Consider the following 18,482-nt stretch of genomic DNA (forward strand, 5'->3'; position numbering starts at 1 on the left):
GCAGCAGGAGGCCCAACAGATGAGTAGCTCAGAAGAAGAGGACCAACAGCAAGAAGCCAAGCAAGAAGAAGCCCAGCAAAGTGAGACAAACAATTCATCAGAAAAGTCAAAAGAGATACAGATACAAAGAAGAAAAGAAGACACAAACACAAGTACAGACACAGAAGGAGAGGAAGAAGAAGATCAAGATCTGCACAGAGAGATAAAACAGATGGACAGAATATGGATAAAGTTTTTTTTTTCAAGAACAAATGAGAGCATTGAAAGAATGGTTATCATTAGAATTTAGTGAAATTAAAAGAAAAATGAAAAGAACAGAAGATAAAGTGAATAGATTAGAGCTGGTCATGACAGAAATAGGGAAAAGAGTAGAGAATGTGGAAGAACGAGAAACGGCTGTAGAAATGGAAGTGAATGACTAAAGAAGAAAATTGGAAGAAAGTGATAAAAAAATTATAGAGACACAAGAGTTGTCAGCTCAGAAAATTGATATGTTGGAAAATTATAGTCGGTGAGGCAACATAAAAATAGTGGGCCTAAAGGAAGATGAAGAATGACAGATATGAAGGAATTTATAAAAGAATGGATCCCAAAGGTCCTGGGAATGACAGAAATGCAGGAAGGAATGGAAATAGAAAGGGCACACAGAACACTAGCTCTGAAACCACAGACACGTCAAAAACCAAGATCTGTTTTAGTAAAATTTTTGAGATGTACAACAAGAGAAAATATACTGGAGCGGGCAAGGAATAAAATTAGAGAAGATAATAAACCATTGGAATACAAGAGTCAAAAAATATTTTTTGTACCCAGACATAAGTTTTGAACTCTTAAAGAAGAGGAAGGAGTTTAATAGAGCAAAATCGATCCTATGGAAAAAAGGTTATAAATTTATGTTAAGACATCCAGCTGTGCTTAAAATATTTATCCATGGGGAGAAAAACAGACTGTTCTCTGATCCAGAGGAAGCACGAGAATTTGCAGAATGCCTGCAGGACAGAAGGAGAGATGAAGAGTTGTAACAAGAATGAAGAATGGCAATAAAATATATATAAAGGGATAAGGGGCAACTCAGAGGGTTGGGGGACATTTGGGGCTAAGGGAATATTGGATGTGGGAGTTGTTGAAGTATTTTATGTTTTAAATGTGTTGTCATACATTGAGTTTAAAAATGGGAAAACTGAGATGAAAATGGGGAAAAGGGGGATAGTGGTGGTGAGGAAGCGGAAATGAGGTGTAAACAGGATATGAGATGGCCATGTTGAATTATATGACTATAAATATTAATGGAACACATAACCAAATTAAACGGAAGAGGCTATTAAATTTACTGAAAAAAGGAAAAATAGACATAGCATTTGTGCAGGAAACATATCTAACTGAAGTGGAACATAATAAATTAAAGAGAGACTGGGTAGGGCACGTAGTGGCAGCATCATATAATTCAAAAGCTAGAGGTGTAGCTATATTAATTAATAAAAATGTAATAATCAAAATAGAGGAGGAAATAATAGATCCAGCAGGGATATTCAGAATTTTGGAATTTTCTCAATATATATGCACCTAATGAAGAGGATCAAAAGTTTATGCAAGATTTTTTTTTTGAAGATTGTAGATACACAAGGAAATATATTGATAGGAGGGGATTTTGACCTTAATTTGGATCCAATGTTGGATAAAACTGGACAAAAGACAAGCAAAAAGAATAAAGTAGCCAAATTTATGGTTAAATCAATGCAGGAAATGAAACTAATGGATATATGGAGGAGGAAACACCCAAGAGAGAAGGAATACTCATATTATTCGAGTAAGCATAAAACCTACTCAAGGATTGATATGTTTTTGTTGCCGGCCCATATTCAAGGGAGAGTTAGGAAAACTGAATATAAAGCTAGATTACTATCTGATTATTCACGGCCTATTATTAGCAATAGAACTGGAGGACATCCCACCAAGAACATATAGATGGAGGTTAAACTCCATGCTACTTAAAAGGCAGGAATTTAGAGAGTTTATTGAACGCCAAATTAAAACATACTTTGAAATAAATACGGAATCAGTGAAAGACAAATTTATATTATGGAATGCAATTAAAGCTTTCATTAGAGGGTAGATAATAAGTTATGTAACTAAGATGAAAAAGGACTACAATCGGGAAATAGAGAAGTTGGAAAGGGAGATGGTAAGTACAGAAAAGGAACTAGCAAAAAGGGATGATATAACAAAAAGAAGAGAATTGGCAGACAAAAATAAAATATGAAACATTACAAACGTATAAGGTGGAGAAGAACATAATGAAAATAAAGCAAAAGTATTATGAACTGGGAGAAAAAACACAAAAAAAATATTAGCCTGGCAACTTAAAACAGAACAAGCTAAAAGAACTGTATTGGCATCAAGGAAAAAGGACAAACAAATTACATATAATCCAATAGAGATTAATGAAAACATTAAGGAATTTTATGAACAATTATACCAAACTCAGAACGAGGGGAAAGATGATAAAATAGAAGAGTTTTTAGCTAAAATTGAACTGCCAAAATTGCAAGAAAAGGAACAAAACAAACTGATAAAACCATTTGAAATAGAGGAAGTACAGGATATATTAAAAAAGCTGCCGAACAATAAAACTCCTGGAGAGAATGGATTCCCAATAGAATTCTATAAAAATTTGAAGAGTTATTAATTCCTCGTCTCCTGGAAATAATGAACCAAATAGAAGAAACACAAAACTTGTCAGATTCATGTAAGACAGCAATAATTACAGTAATACCAAAGACGGGGAAGGATCCACTAACACCAGCATCATATAGACCAATATCTCTACTTAATTCAGATTATAAGATAATAGCAAAATTATCAGCAAACAGACTGGCTGATTGTGTTCCAAAAATAGTAAAACAAGATCAAACTGGATTCATTAAGAAAAAATGAACAGCGGATAATGTCTGTAAATTTATTAATATAATTCATGCAGTTCAAGGAAATAAGATGCCAACAGTGGCTGTTGCTTTAGACGCAGAAAAAGCCTTTGACAGGGTAGAATGGAATTATTTATTCAAAGTACTACAGAGGTTCAATCTACCAGAAAAATATATTAATTGGATTAAGGCATTATATAATGGACCATTGGCTAAGGTAACAGTAAATGGATATGTATCGAACCGATTTAAATTAAGTAGGTCAACTAGGCAGGGATATCTATTATCTCCCTCACTGTTCGCTTTAGCAATAGAACCATTGGCAGAACAGATAACAGAAAATAAAATAAAATGGATAAAAATAAAGGAGAAGGAGTATAAAATCAGTTTATTTGCAGATGACATCATAGTGTACTTAACAGAACCAGAAATATCAATAAAAGAACTAATAAGAAATTGAAGGTGTATGGAGAAATATCGGAGTACAAGATCAACACAAATAAAAGTGAAGTGATGCCAATGAGTAATGCAAATTATACAGAATTTAAAAAAGAATCACTATTTAAATGGCAAACACAAGCAATCCGATACCTAGGTATTAGGTTAGATAATAATTTAAGCCACTTGTACAAATTAAATTATCAGCCACTAATAAAGAAATTGCAAGAAGACTTAGAACATTGGAAAGAATTACCGCTAACGTTGATAGGGAGGGTAAATTGCATTAAAATGAATGTCTTCCCAAGGATACAATACTTAATTCAATCATTACCAATTTCCTTAACAGAGAAATTCTTTAATGAACTAAAGAGAATAATAAGGAAATTCTTGTGGAAAGGTGGTTGAAACCGAGGATAGCGTTAGATAAATTAACAAAGAGGTAAACCAAGGTGATTTGCAGTTACCAAACTTAAAAAAATTATTATAGAGCAGCACAATTAAGGTATTTATCAGATTTTTAACAGACAACAGAAAAACCAGACTGGACTAAGATAGAGCTAGATAAAATAGGGGAGAAGGTACCAGAACATATACTTTATAAGTGGGATGAAAAGCTGATACGATATAAAAGCTCACCAGTATTGCATCATTTACTCAAAATATGGAAGAAGATTCACTAGAAAGGAAAAAAACAAATTACCAAATACCAAAATTATTATTGACACAAAATCAGCTAATCCCTTTTACAATAGATAACCTTTCCTTTAGAGAATGGGAGAGAAAAGGAATTAAAAGAATAGAAAATATAGAATAACTCATGGTTCAACTGAAAGCCTATTTAAAGGATAAATTGGGAAACAGACTGAGATTACCAGAAGGAAGCAGCTTTGAATATGTGATTACAGACACAATGATAATTAAAAGATTTATAACAAATATGTACATCTAGCTGCAAGATAAGGAAAATGATGAAATAAGCTATAAACCCAAACAAAAGTGGGAAAAGGATTTAAACATAAAGATAAAAAATGAAACATTGGAAAAGTTATGTTTTGTAACTATGAAGAATATAATAAACACAAGGTTACGCATGATACAATATAATTCACACGTGTCAAACTCAGGCCCGCGGGCCAAATTTGGCCGCCGTGCCAGTATAGCACATGCACAGCTAATACTACAAATCCCAGAATGCTTTGCAAATGCGTTGGCGCTGGCCCGTCAGCCCGCTAATCGCCCCCACCTCCTCTCTTTACTTTCATTAGCATCTGCGACCTGTCGCCCAACTCACATGTAATAAACCCCTTACGAAAAATGGCCAAACGAAAGACAGAAAACAGGACCTTTCAAGACAGGTGGGAGGCAAAATCTGACCCCAGAGTTTGATGAACTTGCATCTAAGAAGAGATGCCAAGTATCTGGTTTAGACCCAGGTGCATCAGAGTAAATCACAGTGTAGCAAGCTAAGCTTGGATTATTATTTTCTTTGGTTAACTTTGGACTGTTCATAGTTGAAAGATTGGATTTTCATTGAAGCAAATCGTTATTTTTTTGACTTGTTGGCTTGTGAAAAAAGGAGCTTAAAGGCTATGGAGAAATATTATTTATTGAATATTTTATTTCTCATTTGTTAATGCTTCTTCTGGAAAGAGTTTAACCAAAACTATCATTAAACATTTCATAAGAAAAAGTTTAACATTACGTATGTTGAAAGAAGAGAAAACATGCAGATGTTGTTAAAAATTTTCAATAAATATTTAGTTTGGCCCACGACTTAGTCCAAGTTTTTAATTTTGGCCCTCTATGAATTTGAGTTTGACACCCCTGGTATAATTGGTTCTTTTCTTTGGCTTGGCTTCGCGGACGAAGATTTATGGAGGGGTAATGTCCACGTCAGCTGAAGGCTCGTTTGTGGCTCACAAGTCCGATGCGGGATAGGCAGACACGGTTGCAGCGGTTGCAAGGGAAAATTGGTTGGTTGGGGTTGGATGTTGGGTTTTTCCTCCTTTGTCTTTTGACAGTGAGGTGGGCTCTGCAGTCTTCTTCAAAGGAGGTTGCTGCCCGCCGAACTGTGGGGCGCCAAGATGCACGGTTTGAGGCGATATCAGCCCGCTGGCAGTGGTCAATGTGGCAGGCACCAAGAGCTTTCTTTAGGCAGTCCTTGTACCTTTTCTTTGGTGCACCTCTGTCTTGGCTCGCCATATAACATGATCTTGGGAAGGCGATGGTCCTCCATTCTGGAGACGTGACCTACCCAGCGCAGTTGGATCTTCAGCAGCGTGGATTCGATGCTGTCGGCCTCTGCCATCTTGAGTACTTCAATGTTGGAGATGAAGTCGCTCCAATGAATATTGAGGATGGAGCGGAGACAACGCTGGTGGAAGCATTCTAGGAGCCGTAGGTGATGCTGGACCCATGATTCGGAGCCGAACAGGAGTGTGGGTATGACAAAGGCTCTCTATACGCCAATCTTTGTGAGGTTTTTCAGTTGGTTGTTTTTCCAGACTCTTTTGTGTAGTCTTCCAAAGGCGCTATTTGCCTTGGCAAGTCTGTTGTCTATCTCGTTGTCGATCCTTGCATCCGATGAAATGGTAAACTGGTTGACCGTTTTGAGTTTTGTGTGCCCGATGGAGATGTGGGGGAGCTGGTAATCATGGTGTGGAGCTGGCTGATGGAGGACCTCAGTTTTCTTCAGGCTGACTTCCAGGCCAAACATTTTTGGCAGTTTCCACAAAACAGGACATCAAGCGCTGAAGAGCTGGCTCCGAAAGGGCAACTATAGCGGCAACATCTGCAAAGAGTAGTTCACGGACAAGTTGCTCTTGTGTCTTGGTGTGAGCTTGCAGGCGCCTCAGATTGAAGAGACTGCCATCCGTGCGGTACCGGATGTAAACACCATCTTCATTGTTGAGATCTTTATTGGCTTGTTTCAGCATAATGCTGAAGAAGATAGTAAAGAGGGTTGGTGCGAGAATGCAGCCTTGCTTCACGCCATTGTTAATGGAGAAGGGTTCAGAGAGCTCATTGCTGTATCTGATCCGACCTTGTTGGTTTTCGTGCAGTTGGATAACCATGTTGAGGAACTTTGGGGGGCATCCGAGGCGCTCTAGTATTTGCCAAAGCCCTTTCCTACTCACGGTGTTGAAGGCTTTGGTGAGGTCAACAAAGGTGATGTAGAGTCCTTTGTTTTGTTCTCTGCACTTTTCTTTGAGCTGTCTGAGGGCAAAGACCATGTCAGTAGTTCCCCTGTTTGCGCGAAAGCCGCACTGTGATTCTGGGAGAACATTTTCGGCGACACTAGGTATTATTCTATTTAGGAGAATCCTAGCGAAGATTTTGCTTGCAATGGAGAGCAGCGTGATTCCCCTGTAGTTTGAGCAGTCTGATTTCTCGCCTTTGTTTTTGTACAGGGTGATGATGATGGCATCACGAAGGTCCTGAGGCAGCTTTCCTTGGTCCCATCAGAGCTTGAAAAACTCATGCATTTTGGCATGCAGAGTTTTGCCGCCAGCCTTCCAGACCTGGGGGGATTCCATCCATACCTGCTGCTTTGCCACTTTTCAGTTGTTCAATTGCCTTATATGTCTCTTCCCGGGTGAGGTCCTCATCCAGCTCTAGCCTTCAGGAATGTTGAGGGAGCTGGAGCAGGGTGGATTCTTGGACTTAGCGGTTGGCACTGAAAAGAGATTGGAAGTGTTCTGACCATCGGTTGAGGATGGAGATCTTGTCGCTGAGGAGGACTTTGCCGTCTGAGCTGCGCAGCGGGCTTTGGACGGGGTGAGGGGCCGTACACAGCCTTTAGAGCCTCATAAAAACCCCTGAAGTCACCAATGTCCGTGCTGAGCTGGGTTCATTTGGCGAGGCTAGTCCATCACTCATTTTGGATCTCCCGGAGTTTGCGCTGAAGATGGCTGCATGCACGACGGAAGGCTCATTTCTTCTCTGGCCAGGACGGCTTTGCAAGTTGAGCCTAGAGGGCAGCTCGCTTCTTTGCCAGCAACTCCTGGATTTCCTGGTTGTTTTCGTCGAACCAGTCCTTGTTTTTCCTGGAGGAGAAGCCCAGTACTTCTTCAGTGGATTGCAGTATGACAGTCTTCAGCTGATCCCAGAGGGTTTCACGGGATGAGTCCGTGAGGCGGATTGCATCCTCGAGCTTTGCTTTGAGGTTTGCCTGGAAGTTTCCTCTCACTTTGTTTGTCTGCAAGTTTCCAACATTGAACCTCTTTCTGGGGGCTTTACTGTTCCTGGACTTTGGCTTGAAGTGAAGGTTGAGCTTGCAGCGAACCAGCCGGTGGTCAGTGTGGCATTCCGCGCTGGGCATGACCCTGATGTGGAGCACATCTCGTTTGTCTCTTTCTCGCACCAGGACGTAGTCCAGGAGGTGCCAGTGTTTAGATCGGGGATGCATCCAGGTAGTCTTCAGGCTGTCCCTCTGCTGAAAAAGGGTGTTTGTAATGACAAGCCGCTGTTCTGCGCAGAGCTCCAACAGGAGGCGCCCATTGTCGTTGCACTTGCCGACACCATGCTTGCCCATGATTCCTGGCCAGGTTTCTGAGTCTTTGCCGACGGGAGTGTTGAAGTCGCCAAGGATGACAACCTTGTCGGCTGTAGGGGTGCGTTGAATGAGGTTGCGCAGATCAGTGTAGAACTTGTCCTTTTCTGCTGGTTCCGCCTGGAGGGTTGGAGCATAGACACTGATGAGGGTGATGCGATGCTTGTTTTGAAGGGGGAGTCGCATGGACATGATCCGGTCCGAGTGGCCTGTCGGGAGGTTTTCGAGTTTGGAGGCAATGAAGTTCTTGACCATGAAGCCTACACCAGATAGGCGTCATTCATCCATAGGCTTGCCAGACCAGTAGAGTGTGTAGCCTGCGCCATGTTCTTGGAGGCTGCCTACATCTGCAAGGCGGACTTCACTGAGAGAAGCTATGTCGATGTCAAGTCTGAGGAGTTCATGTGCGATGAGGGCAGACCGACGTTCAGGTTGGTGGCTGTCAGCCTTGTCTAGCATGGTTCTGATGTTCCAGCATGCTAGCTTGAGTTTGTGAGCATCTTTTGAGGGGAGGACGTGGAGGGGGAGGACGTGGACCTGTCCTCAGGCCTGCGCAAAGGAGCTTTTAGGTGGAGTGCAGTGTGCGCAGTACTGGCCTCACCCTTTACACCCATGGTTCGTGTGCCGTGGGCCTCCGCCTGCTTCACTCTGCCAAGGCTGGGGCCACCGCCTTCCCCTCGCTTCTGCCCGGACCGGGGCCTTCGCCTGCCTCACTCTACCAAGGCCGTGGGCGCTGCCTCCCCCTCGCTTTTTACATTTTACACCCCAGTTACACAGCAGTAAGAAAGGGTGTGACTCGGTCAACCCTGTTAGAATCCAACCAGGTCCTTGACCTACCTCGGAGGTAGTTAGAGAACCCAATTAAACTTACCTAGGCCATGTCCACAGGTGATTTGCGACCAGGTATGGTTCGACCTAGGAGGGGAGGCAGGCCCTTCCAGCCCGGGTAAGAAACCTGCATAGGAGAAGGCCACTCCGATATAAAACCTACGACCCAAGGACCTCGCTGCCACGTCCCAGCTATAATTGGTTACACAGGTTATATATCACGCCCCAAAAGTTAAAAAAAAATGGAATCCAACATTATCAGATAGATGTTTTCGCTGTAAGAAGGAAATGGGAACAACAGTACATGCAATTTGGGCATGTGAGAAAGTGAAAAAGTTTTGGGAAGATCTAAATCAGATATTAAATAAAATCACAAAAAATAATATACCAAAAAATCCAGATATCTTTCTTCTAAGTAATATAAGAAGTAAGGAATTAGGCCTCAAACTGGATGAAGCACAAAAAAGATTTATTATGATAGCCTTAGCTGTAGAGAGCCTGAGAATACAGCAATGGTACATGGAAAGGAATAAGTATTCCAGGGAATACTTTCTTCCCTACTTCCCATCCTCTCTCCACTCTTGGAAAAAATAACATATAATTTAAAAAATACAGTCACATTATTTGAACAAATTTGGGAACCGTACATGGAACATAACAGAGAGGGCTTGCCTCGGACTTCGACCCCCTAAAATGATGATATTACAAAATGACTCGATCCAGTGTGTAAAAGTAGATGACACATTTTTCTTGTTTATTTTTCATTGTGTGATGACATTGTTTAATGGTTTTATTGTATTGTATATGTTGAATGTTTATTGGTTTTGGAGGGGGGTGCGAAGGGGCGAGGGAAAGTAGGGAGGAAAAAAAGGGGAGAAAATGCGACTGTATATTTAAGAGGGAAACGTTTGTATGTAATTTGGTTGATATGGTTCACAGTGTGAAAATTTTTTTTTAATTTAAAAGAAAGGATATGGGCCAAGTGTAGGCAAGTGAGTATAACTCAGTGAGGCACCTTAGTCAGAATGGATGAGTTGGGCCAAATGGCTTGTATCCCTGCTGCAATGCTTTTTTGATCCTTGAAAGATCATTGTTATTTCACACAGTTTGAAGCAAGTATGAGGGGTTGATGGTCTTTTATACCCTTCATTTGCCTGGCCTTGGAAAGGAGAATGGAGTGGGGTGCTGAATGAGCAGCTAATCTGCTACAACATATAAATGTATTGGTGAAGTGACCCACAAGCTATTCTGTTCAAATCCAACTATGGTGGGAAATAAATGTTGGAAATGTAATCTTGGACTAGATGGTTGGTAACTTAGTTCAAAACAAAATTAAATGACTTTTCCTTGCTTCGTAGCAATGGGATATCGAAGGCGCAGACCCGACATCTTGCCCAGCACTACGTCTTTATTTGAAGCATCCTCCTTAGCAACAACACATTCCTCTACTTCATTATTTCTAAATGAACCAACACCATCCGAAGGAACGGGAAATTCTTCAAACAGGTAAGAGTCTTCTTATTTTGTAGAGAATCTGGCCTGTTTAATCTTGTATTCTGCAAGTAGTAAATATACAAGAGGTGCAAAAATTAAAGTTACCAATTCATAAGGAATTTTCTAAACTGAAACATCTGTGCAAACATTGCAAGACAGTTTAATGTGAGCTCCATTGGTGATTCTGCAATAAATGTCAAGGAGGATACTGCATTGGTTTCATGTCTGAATTGACGTGAAATCCTGCTGTGTTTAAGATTGATTCTGAGGTATTTGTTTTTCTTTGCTGAGCAGATCAGTACATTATTATTCCTTATATTGCTTCCACTGCCAACGCTCATGACTGTCTTGAGATTGAGAGTTGCTGGTGGCCGATACCGGTAAATGTTTCATCTTTCTGTGAGTGTCCTTCACGATATATTGGCTTGTTACTTGATGTAATGATGTAAGAATTTGAAAATCAATTATTTCAGGTTAATTTTTAAATTGCAGAATGAAAACTTGGCAAGATTGTCTTTTCATGTTACTAATACTTTCTTCCCTACTTCCCATCCTCTCTCCGCTCTTGCCAAACATACAACAGGCACAACTTGGCAATGGCCTGCAATCTGTGCCTTGAAACAATATTCATTAAGACTTCTAAAACAAATTTGAAAATACTCATATCAATAGAAAGTTAGGAAAAGTAAATGTTGTTTTACAGTAGCTCGCTATAGAGCACTGGGTGACACAATGAGTTTAACCATATCCACTTTCATTTCCTAGATCTTATTTTGAATAAGTTAAGACTAATGGAGGTAGTATTTTGTCTGCATGTGTATCTAATGGGGAGAAATGGTTCTAATTACTTATGTGAGCACAAACTATTACACAAGGAGTGCCTTTATTTCTCATTTACACTTGGCCCACACCTTGGCACTTATCACAGAAACAATAAATTGTTTGCAAGTTAGATGAACAATGAAGAGAAAGAAAAGCCTAGTCTATTTATAAATGTGTATCCCAGCTATCAGAAGGGATATCACCACTTGAACTCAGCCCAATTCTTTGGAGAAGGAGGCAGTAAGAGGCTTCAACCAGAAAACAATAAATCTTTTGAGCGCTGCCAATCACTGAAAGGTAGACGTGAAAAAAAATCAAAGGAGCAAGCTAGAGTGAAGGACTTCAGGACTTCAGGAGACTGTATGGGCTACCTTCCCACTGCACCCCCCCCCCCCCCAAACTCTGGACAATTAAAGCTGGAGCTGAAATTCAGAATCAATGTGTGCTCATGTTCAGGGACTACAAAGAGCAACATCTCTTTGCTATTCCATATTGAATCCAGAGAACGGATTCAGAGAGTCAAACATTGTGTCACAAAAAACAAAAAAAAAAGTTATTCCACCATCTTGATGTTTCCTCCCTTTTGACTGGCCTGGACTTAAGTGAATCACACAAATCCATTCTATACGGTAACTTTTGTAGTGAACCTGAATGGTCAAATTTGATGTGCTCATTGGGGTGGGGTGAGGAACAGCAAAATGAAATGTGCTTGGAATTGTTTTGTTACACCCATAATTTGTGATCCTCTGCTAGAGACAGCAAAAGTTTCTTGCTGACTAGGATACCCAGTCAGTTTTAAGTGAAGTTACTGGAACAGAACTTTCTTTCGGTTTAATAGATAGAAATAAGAGAGGGTGAACATATTGATCACTGACTACAACCCAAACTTAACTGCATTTACCTCAATTGATGGTGATAATTGCCTTGCTGACATTAATTAAGGACACCAGTCCCAGATTATTTGGAGTCCATTGTCCTGGCTCTTATACTGAGCAGTTATTTGGCATCACACATAAAAGATGGCTTCACAAGAGACCTCTTTCACTGGGAAAATATTAATTCTTTCATATTGAAAGATTTGCCCTGTCCTTGACAGTCCAAGATAAATATCCTGGTGGTACTTCTAAGTGCATTATCACTATTTATTTGCTTTATACCAAGTGCTTTTATTTTGTTTTTGAAGTCTATGAAGCTTGAGTGTCAATCAAAGCTGGGGTTTGCCTGCTGCAGTGATTTATCTGTGTTTTATTATCATAATCAATACATCACATCATTCAAGTGCAGTAAATAACTAATTAGTGTGTATCAAACAAATTGCTTGAAAAGTCGCTTGCAGTCAAGTACTGAATAGGCTTTCAGAAAAATGCAAATGGTGATTGGCTCATTGTGTGTCAGCCTGTGGATAAAAGTATTTGTGCAATATTACTGTTCAAAAATTGGAGCCACAATCCATTCCTCCATTACTAAAGAATTGATAATTACTTCTTGTCCTTTTCTGTTATTTTAAATCTATTGTTCATGTTAAGCTTCAGCACTGTATTAAATAATGTCGAATTTCCATACGAATGCCGATGTTTTAGTTATTTAATAGTCGTTGCTATGTTTTGCTGTCAAGATAATATCCTGTCATCAAAATGGCATTTAGACAAGTGCGACAGATTTTAAATTAGATTGACGTCAATAAGAATGGGATAAGACGAGGGAATTCTCCATCAGCCGAAACATAACTTGCATAAAAGGAGGTTGTTGTTGGAGACTAAACACGTTAACCCCAGGACACTGCTCCTGGAGTTCCTTCGTGCACTGTCCAATAACCAATCATTTCCCGGCACATCATAAGTGATCTTTCTTTCATTGAAAGGTTAGAGGTGGATAATTTTGTTGCTGATTGCTGAAATGCAGAACTGCCCAGACAGTGAAGCAGCCCGTGCTTAATGCTTCAAGACCTGGAAAATATTTAGACATGGCCTGATAAAGATTGAGTAACATCTGTGCAGCACAAGTGCTAGATAATGACTATTTCCAACAACATAATGTTAAGTGACCTCTGTTTAACGTGTCGTACTTCCAGAGCCCCAGTTGGTAATATTTCTGGGAATTAGCACTGACCAGAAACCTTCTGGACAGGTTGAGGCTGGATACCTCTGCTTTGTCTCTCTGCGACCCATACCCTTTTCAGCATCCACCAAGGACAAGTCAGTGACATGGTGAAATACTCTCAATTTTCCTGGACAAATTCAGCTTCAACAACACGAGGAGCCACAGAGCTCCAACTGACAGCTCCAGCATACATTGTTTCCATCACTGGCATGTCTTGGTTTCCATGTATCTCACCTGCCACTCTGCCAGGCATCTTCAACATCTGGACCTCTACCAAACAGCGTATGTGGGAGAACATCATAACCTCTAGGTTTTCTGACTTGGAAATACACTGTTGTAACTTCATTGCCAATGAGTCTAAATCCTGGATCTCCCTGCGTGGCAGTACAGTGGAAGCACTTTTTCAGGGTACATTGGCTTGCCACCACTTTTTAGAGCACATTACAAGATGGAAGGCAAATTCTGGTCTTGTCTGGGACACTCACATCCTGTAAAGGAATGAAGAAAAATAATATGGTTTCTGCATTAATTATGGACAGTCAGGAAGCTCTCTAATGGTTATACAATGGCAACCCATGAATCCATGTAGGAGGAAGCCATTGGTTTGGATCTTGTGTCATGAACCACTGCCTTACAGCTTGGGTTTAACCCTGACCTTGAGTGCTGTCTGTGGAGCTTTGCAGCTCTCCCAGGGACTATATGAATTACCCACCGCCCCCATGAAAAATGTGAGGACTAATAGGTTAATTGGCCACTGTAAATTGTTCCTTGTGTGCAGAAAAGTGGTTGAATCTGGGGGGGGGGGGGGGGGGGGGAGGAACTGATGAGAATGTGGGGATAACAAAGATTGGTGTAAATGGGTGGTTGATGCTTGGGATTGACTCCCTGGGTGATGGGCTTGTTACTGTGCTCTGTGACTCTGAACGTGACTCAGAGCAGTGTGCCCATCAGTGCTTGCAGTATCAAGTACATTTGACCACAAATTCTAGAATCTGCTTTAACATAGGTATTTGGAAATTTGCAACTTGCTGTACAAAAACACCTTTTCCTGCATGAAATTTGGTGTGCCGCTGAAGAACTGTATTCATATAGATGCACTGATGTGAAATTGGGTGTTAATTTTATATTCAATAAATCACCAAGAAACCCAAGTCAGAGGGAGCAGATATCTTTGCTGCTCAACCAACCTGTTAAGTCTGATGTCCTCAAACACTGCAAAGCAGACAGCCTGGGGCCAAATAAATTCCTGGTGTGTTTTTATTCCATCTTATCAGCAGATAAGTGCTTGTGACAAAATGTTGCAAATACTCTTCCACTGAAACTGGGAAATGTTAGGTATATAATTGAACAGAAATTCATCCAGCAGATGTAAAAGTAAATTCAGGGAATGTTGAAGTTAATGAAATTAATTTTAGAAGCTAACTCAACACAGCAATCTTGCTATGATTTAGCCCACATAGGATGGATTTTCACTTCTTTCTTCTTCTTTGGCTTGGCTTCGCAGACGAAGATTAATGGAGAGGTAATGTCCACGTCAGATGCAGGCTCGTTTGTGGCTGACAAGTCTGATGCGGGATAGGCAGACACGGTTGCAGCGGTTGCAAGGGAAAATTGGTGGGTTGGGGTTGGGTGTTGGGTTTTTCCTCCTTTGTCTTTTGTCAGTGAGGTGGGCTCTGCAGTCTTCTTCAAAGGAGGTTACTGCCCGCCGAACTGTGAGGCGCCAAGATGCACGGTTTGAGGCAATATCAGCCCACTGGTGGTGGTCAATGTGGCAGGCACCAAGAGATTTCTTTAGGCAGTCCTTGTACCTCTTCTTTGGTGCACCTCTGTCTCGGTGGCCAGTGGAGAGCTCGCCATATAACACGATCTTGGGAAGGCGATGGTCCTCCATTCTGGAGACATGACCTACCCAGCGCAGTTGGATCTTCAGCAGCGTGGATTCGATGCTGTCGGCCTCTGCCATCTCGAGTACTTCGATGTTGGTGATGAAGTCGCTCCAATGAATGTTGAGGATGGAGCGGAGACAACGCTGGGGGAAGCGTTCTAGGAGCCATAGGTGATGCCGGTAGAGAACCCATGATTTGGAGCCAAACAGGAGTGTGGGTATGACAACGGCTATGTATACGCTAATCTTTGTGAGGTTTTTCAGTTGGTTGTTTTTCCAGACTTTTTTGTGTAGTCTTCCAAAGGTGCTATTTGCCTTGGGGAGTCTGTTGTCTATTTCATTGTCGATCCTTGCATCTGATGAAATGGTGCAGCCAAGATAGGTAAACTGGTTGACCGTTTTGAGTTTTGTGTGCCCAATGGAGATGTGGGGGGGCTGGCTGATGGAGGACCTCAGTTTTCTTCAGGCTGACTTCCAGGCCAAACATTTTGGCAGTTTCCGCAAAACAGGGCATCTGAAACAAAAAGGAGTGAAAGGCAGGAATAATCAAATGAGACAAGGGGGCATGGTGAAAGAGTGTAGTCATGGGGCATTCACCAAAAAGAGGGTAAAAGGAGGTGTACGTCAGACCACAGTCCCATGTATTTGAAATTGTTGAACTTGAATCTGAGATTTGAAGACTACTGTGCCTCACTGGAAACTCAGATGTTTCTTGAGTTGAGTTAAGCTACATTTGAGCACGAGCTGATCATATGGGATAGGTACAAGTCGCACTAATTACTAGACCTTCTAATCAATTGTCAACCAGCTCCTGCAGACCTTCAGCAACCAATTTCCACAAAAGGAAGGGTGTTGCAATGAAAGGATTTTTGAAATCAAATTCTGAATATGGTCTGCATTCTTGCAAGCATTAGTACTTCCTGAATCCTGACTATTACATTGTGTGGTATCTCACTGCATGTGAAGTGTCAGGGTATCTGTCTCCACTTACCAACCTCCATCTCAATCCCCCTTCCCCCATTGATTTTGTATGCCACATTTCACTGACATGCTTGTTGGATGCAGTTTTGTTATACACCAACTAGAGGCATAGAGGACAGAATGCCCTATCTTGTGGCCATATCGAACTGTTTTGTTCTCTTTATTGACTTCCCGCAACAGTATTCTTAAACTCAAATATATTTACAGTTATATCTTGTTAAAAAATGCCCATTCCATTCATAGCCCTTTAATTTGTCATATTAAGCCACGGTTCTTTCTTAGAATAAGACAGCACCAAGGGTGTGCAATAGAAGTAGTGGTAACAAAAGAAGACAGCAGTGGAGAGTTGAAGTGGCAGGAGGTGGGTAAGAGATGAATGTGGTGATACACCACTAGCCTACTTCAGGGGGCAACCTGTGTACCTGCAGAAGAGCACTGGAGGACAAGGCAACTACCGACCTGAATGAACCAAGCCCCTCCCAGTCGGCTGCCAATCACCATCCAGGATATAAGCTAGATCCAGCCCCTCGAGGTCAGTCTCAGAGCTTTGCACAGCACTCTCACAGCTAGCTCTGTGGAAATTTCTGAAGAATAAAGTCTGTTAAACAGACTTTATGTTTTGTGTCTGCTTTCTGCTCGATAGCTTATCACAATGAGCAAGCAGGGAGCTGTCAACAAGAGCCATCAGAGTTGTAGTTCACATTTTCTCCAGGATGAAGCAATGCCAACCAATGTTCCCACTTGGGAGAAGTGGACAAAGAAATATAAAGGCATAGAAGCAATACAGAAAATGTGTAACCATAGGAAGAATGAGAGAGACAAAAGGCTATTTTTTCAATCCCTTAGATCCCAATGTGCACTGACCTTCAAATTTACTCTACATTGTAGAGTAATGTAGAGCAAAAGAAAGAGAACTTTTGTGTTTTTTTTATTGAAGTAAAACTGTTGAAGCAACCGATGTAATAGCCAAATGTAATTTTGCTCCCTCACTTGTCTCCCTATTTGTTGTTTTAGGACCGGGCAGATGATACATGTCTTGCAGTAAATCCTAGCATTTTTCTGTTCAGTGCTAACCCACAGCATCCTGGCTTTGAAGCTCATCAATTTTCTTTCACCATGTTGAGTCACAATCCCAGATTTGCCCACGTGGCAGCAATATGATTGGAACAGCCAGGAAATAGCACTGTTCAATTCTGCAGCAGTTGGAGGAGGTGGCTCACTAGCACCTTCTAAAGGGCATTAGGATGGGCAATGAATACTGGCATTGTAGTGATGCCTGCAACCTGTCAATGGGTAAAAGAAGTTCCTATGAGATATATCTGAGGAACTGCTATAATGTTTTGCCTATTTTTAATATGCACTTATAAAGTGAGGCAAAAAATGTTTTGGAAAACCTTTGGATGATGTCTATAGCCTCTGTGCTTGTCCTTTGTGGTTTGCCTGAAGAAATGTTTCAGGACTGTTCAGAATAGTTTTCATGGATCTGCCTTTCTCATGAATGCTAGAATGATTCTGCACTTAATGGACCTGTCATTTTAAGTTAACTAATGAGGGATTATGGTATCTAAGCAGTGGATTATTCTGTTTCTAATCCTTGTGCCAATGCTGCTACGGAATGTTCACATCTTTTGTTACAAAGTGGCTCATCTGACATTCCTGATTATGTAACTTTTTGTGAGATTCTTTATTAGATTTATTTTTTAAACCCACGTCCATCCAGTTTTCCTCTCCTTGTTATTTTTTTCTAGATTTGAGTAACGAATTATTAATTTTGCAGCACACATTTGATTGCATTCTCTTGTGACTTAGATTACACATAGAAGTTGGCATCAGTTTGGTACTCTGATAGCAAACAGAAATTCCTGGTGCTTTGTTTTTGAAGGCAGCTGGTGCCATGATACAAAGGATCATCTGTTGGGTTTGTACAGTACTTGGAAGAATAAGTGTTGAGTTTGCAAACTTGCCCATTCAACGATAAGATAAAGAAGACTAGTCAAGAACAACATCTACTGTGCGTACTTAGATGAAGGTCTATTCACTGTATTTCGGAACCAGAAAGGGCTTCCTGGAATAGTAAAATGATATGGTTTTAGTTCTGTGTAGCTTTGAATTATCCTGCAGATTTAAAGAATTATGTGTATCTTTAGCCATACAGGAGTAAAAAGAAGCATTCATTAAAGTAGAAAAATTGCCAACCAGTTGTTGTTGGCACTAGATTCACTAGTTTTAATTTCCACAATTACTAAAATGCCATCTTTTATGACAACATTGTGAATGACATTGATAAATTAGATTGCAAAATCTCTGGCTGCACATGTTTTGAGTTACGATAATGATAAAATTTTTATTGTTCTACACCTACAATGTACATAAACCTGAATGAACATACATGTTCGACTGTAGCAAGTCAGAATTTCAGGCAGACATACATTGTGCAATGTTTATGGCAATAGACCTA

The 18,482-nt window shown here is 40.8% G+C and overlaps 1 protein-coding gene across 19 annotated transcripts in view; it reads left to right on the forward strand.

The window, feature by feature from the left end:
• pip5k1ba (phosphatidylinositol-4-phosphate 5-kinase, type I, beta a) overlaps window positions 1–18,482 on the forward strand; it is a 200,238-nt gene that overhangs the window by 165,455 nt on the left and 16,301 nt on the right. For all 19 annotated transcript variants that reach the window (XM_069922227.1, XM_069922219.1, XM_069922100.1 and 16 more), the window contains one exon: window positions 10,101–10,248. In XM_069922227.1, the coding sequence (XP_069778328.1) occupies window positions 10,101–10,248 (148 nt within the window). The remainder of the gene's footprint in view (window positions 1–10,100; window positions 10,249–18,482) is intronic.

Source organism: Narcine bancroftii, chromosome 1 (genome assembly GCF_036971445.1).
Source record: "Narcine bancroftii isolate sNarBan1 chromosome 1, sNarBan1.hap1, whole genome shotgun sequence".
NCBI classification, from domain to species: Eukaryota; Metazoa; Chordata; class Chondrichthyes; order Torpediniformes; family Narcinidae; genus Narcine; species Narcine bancroftii.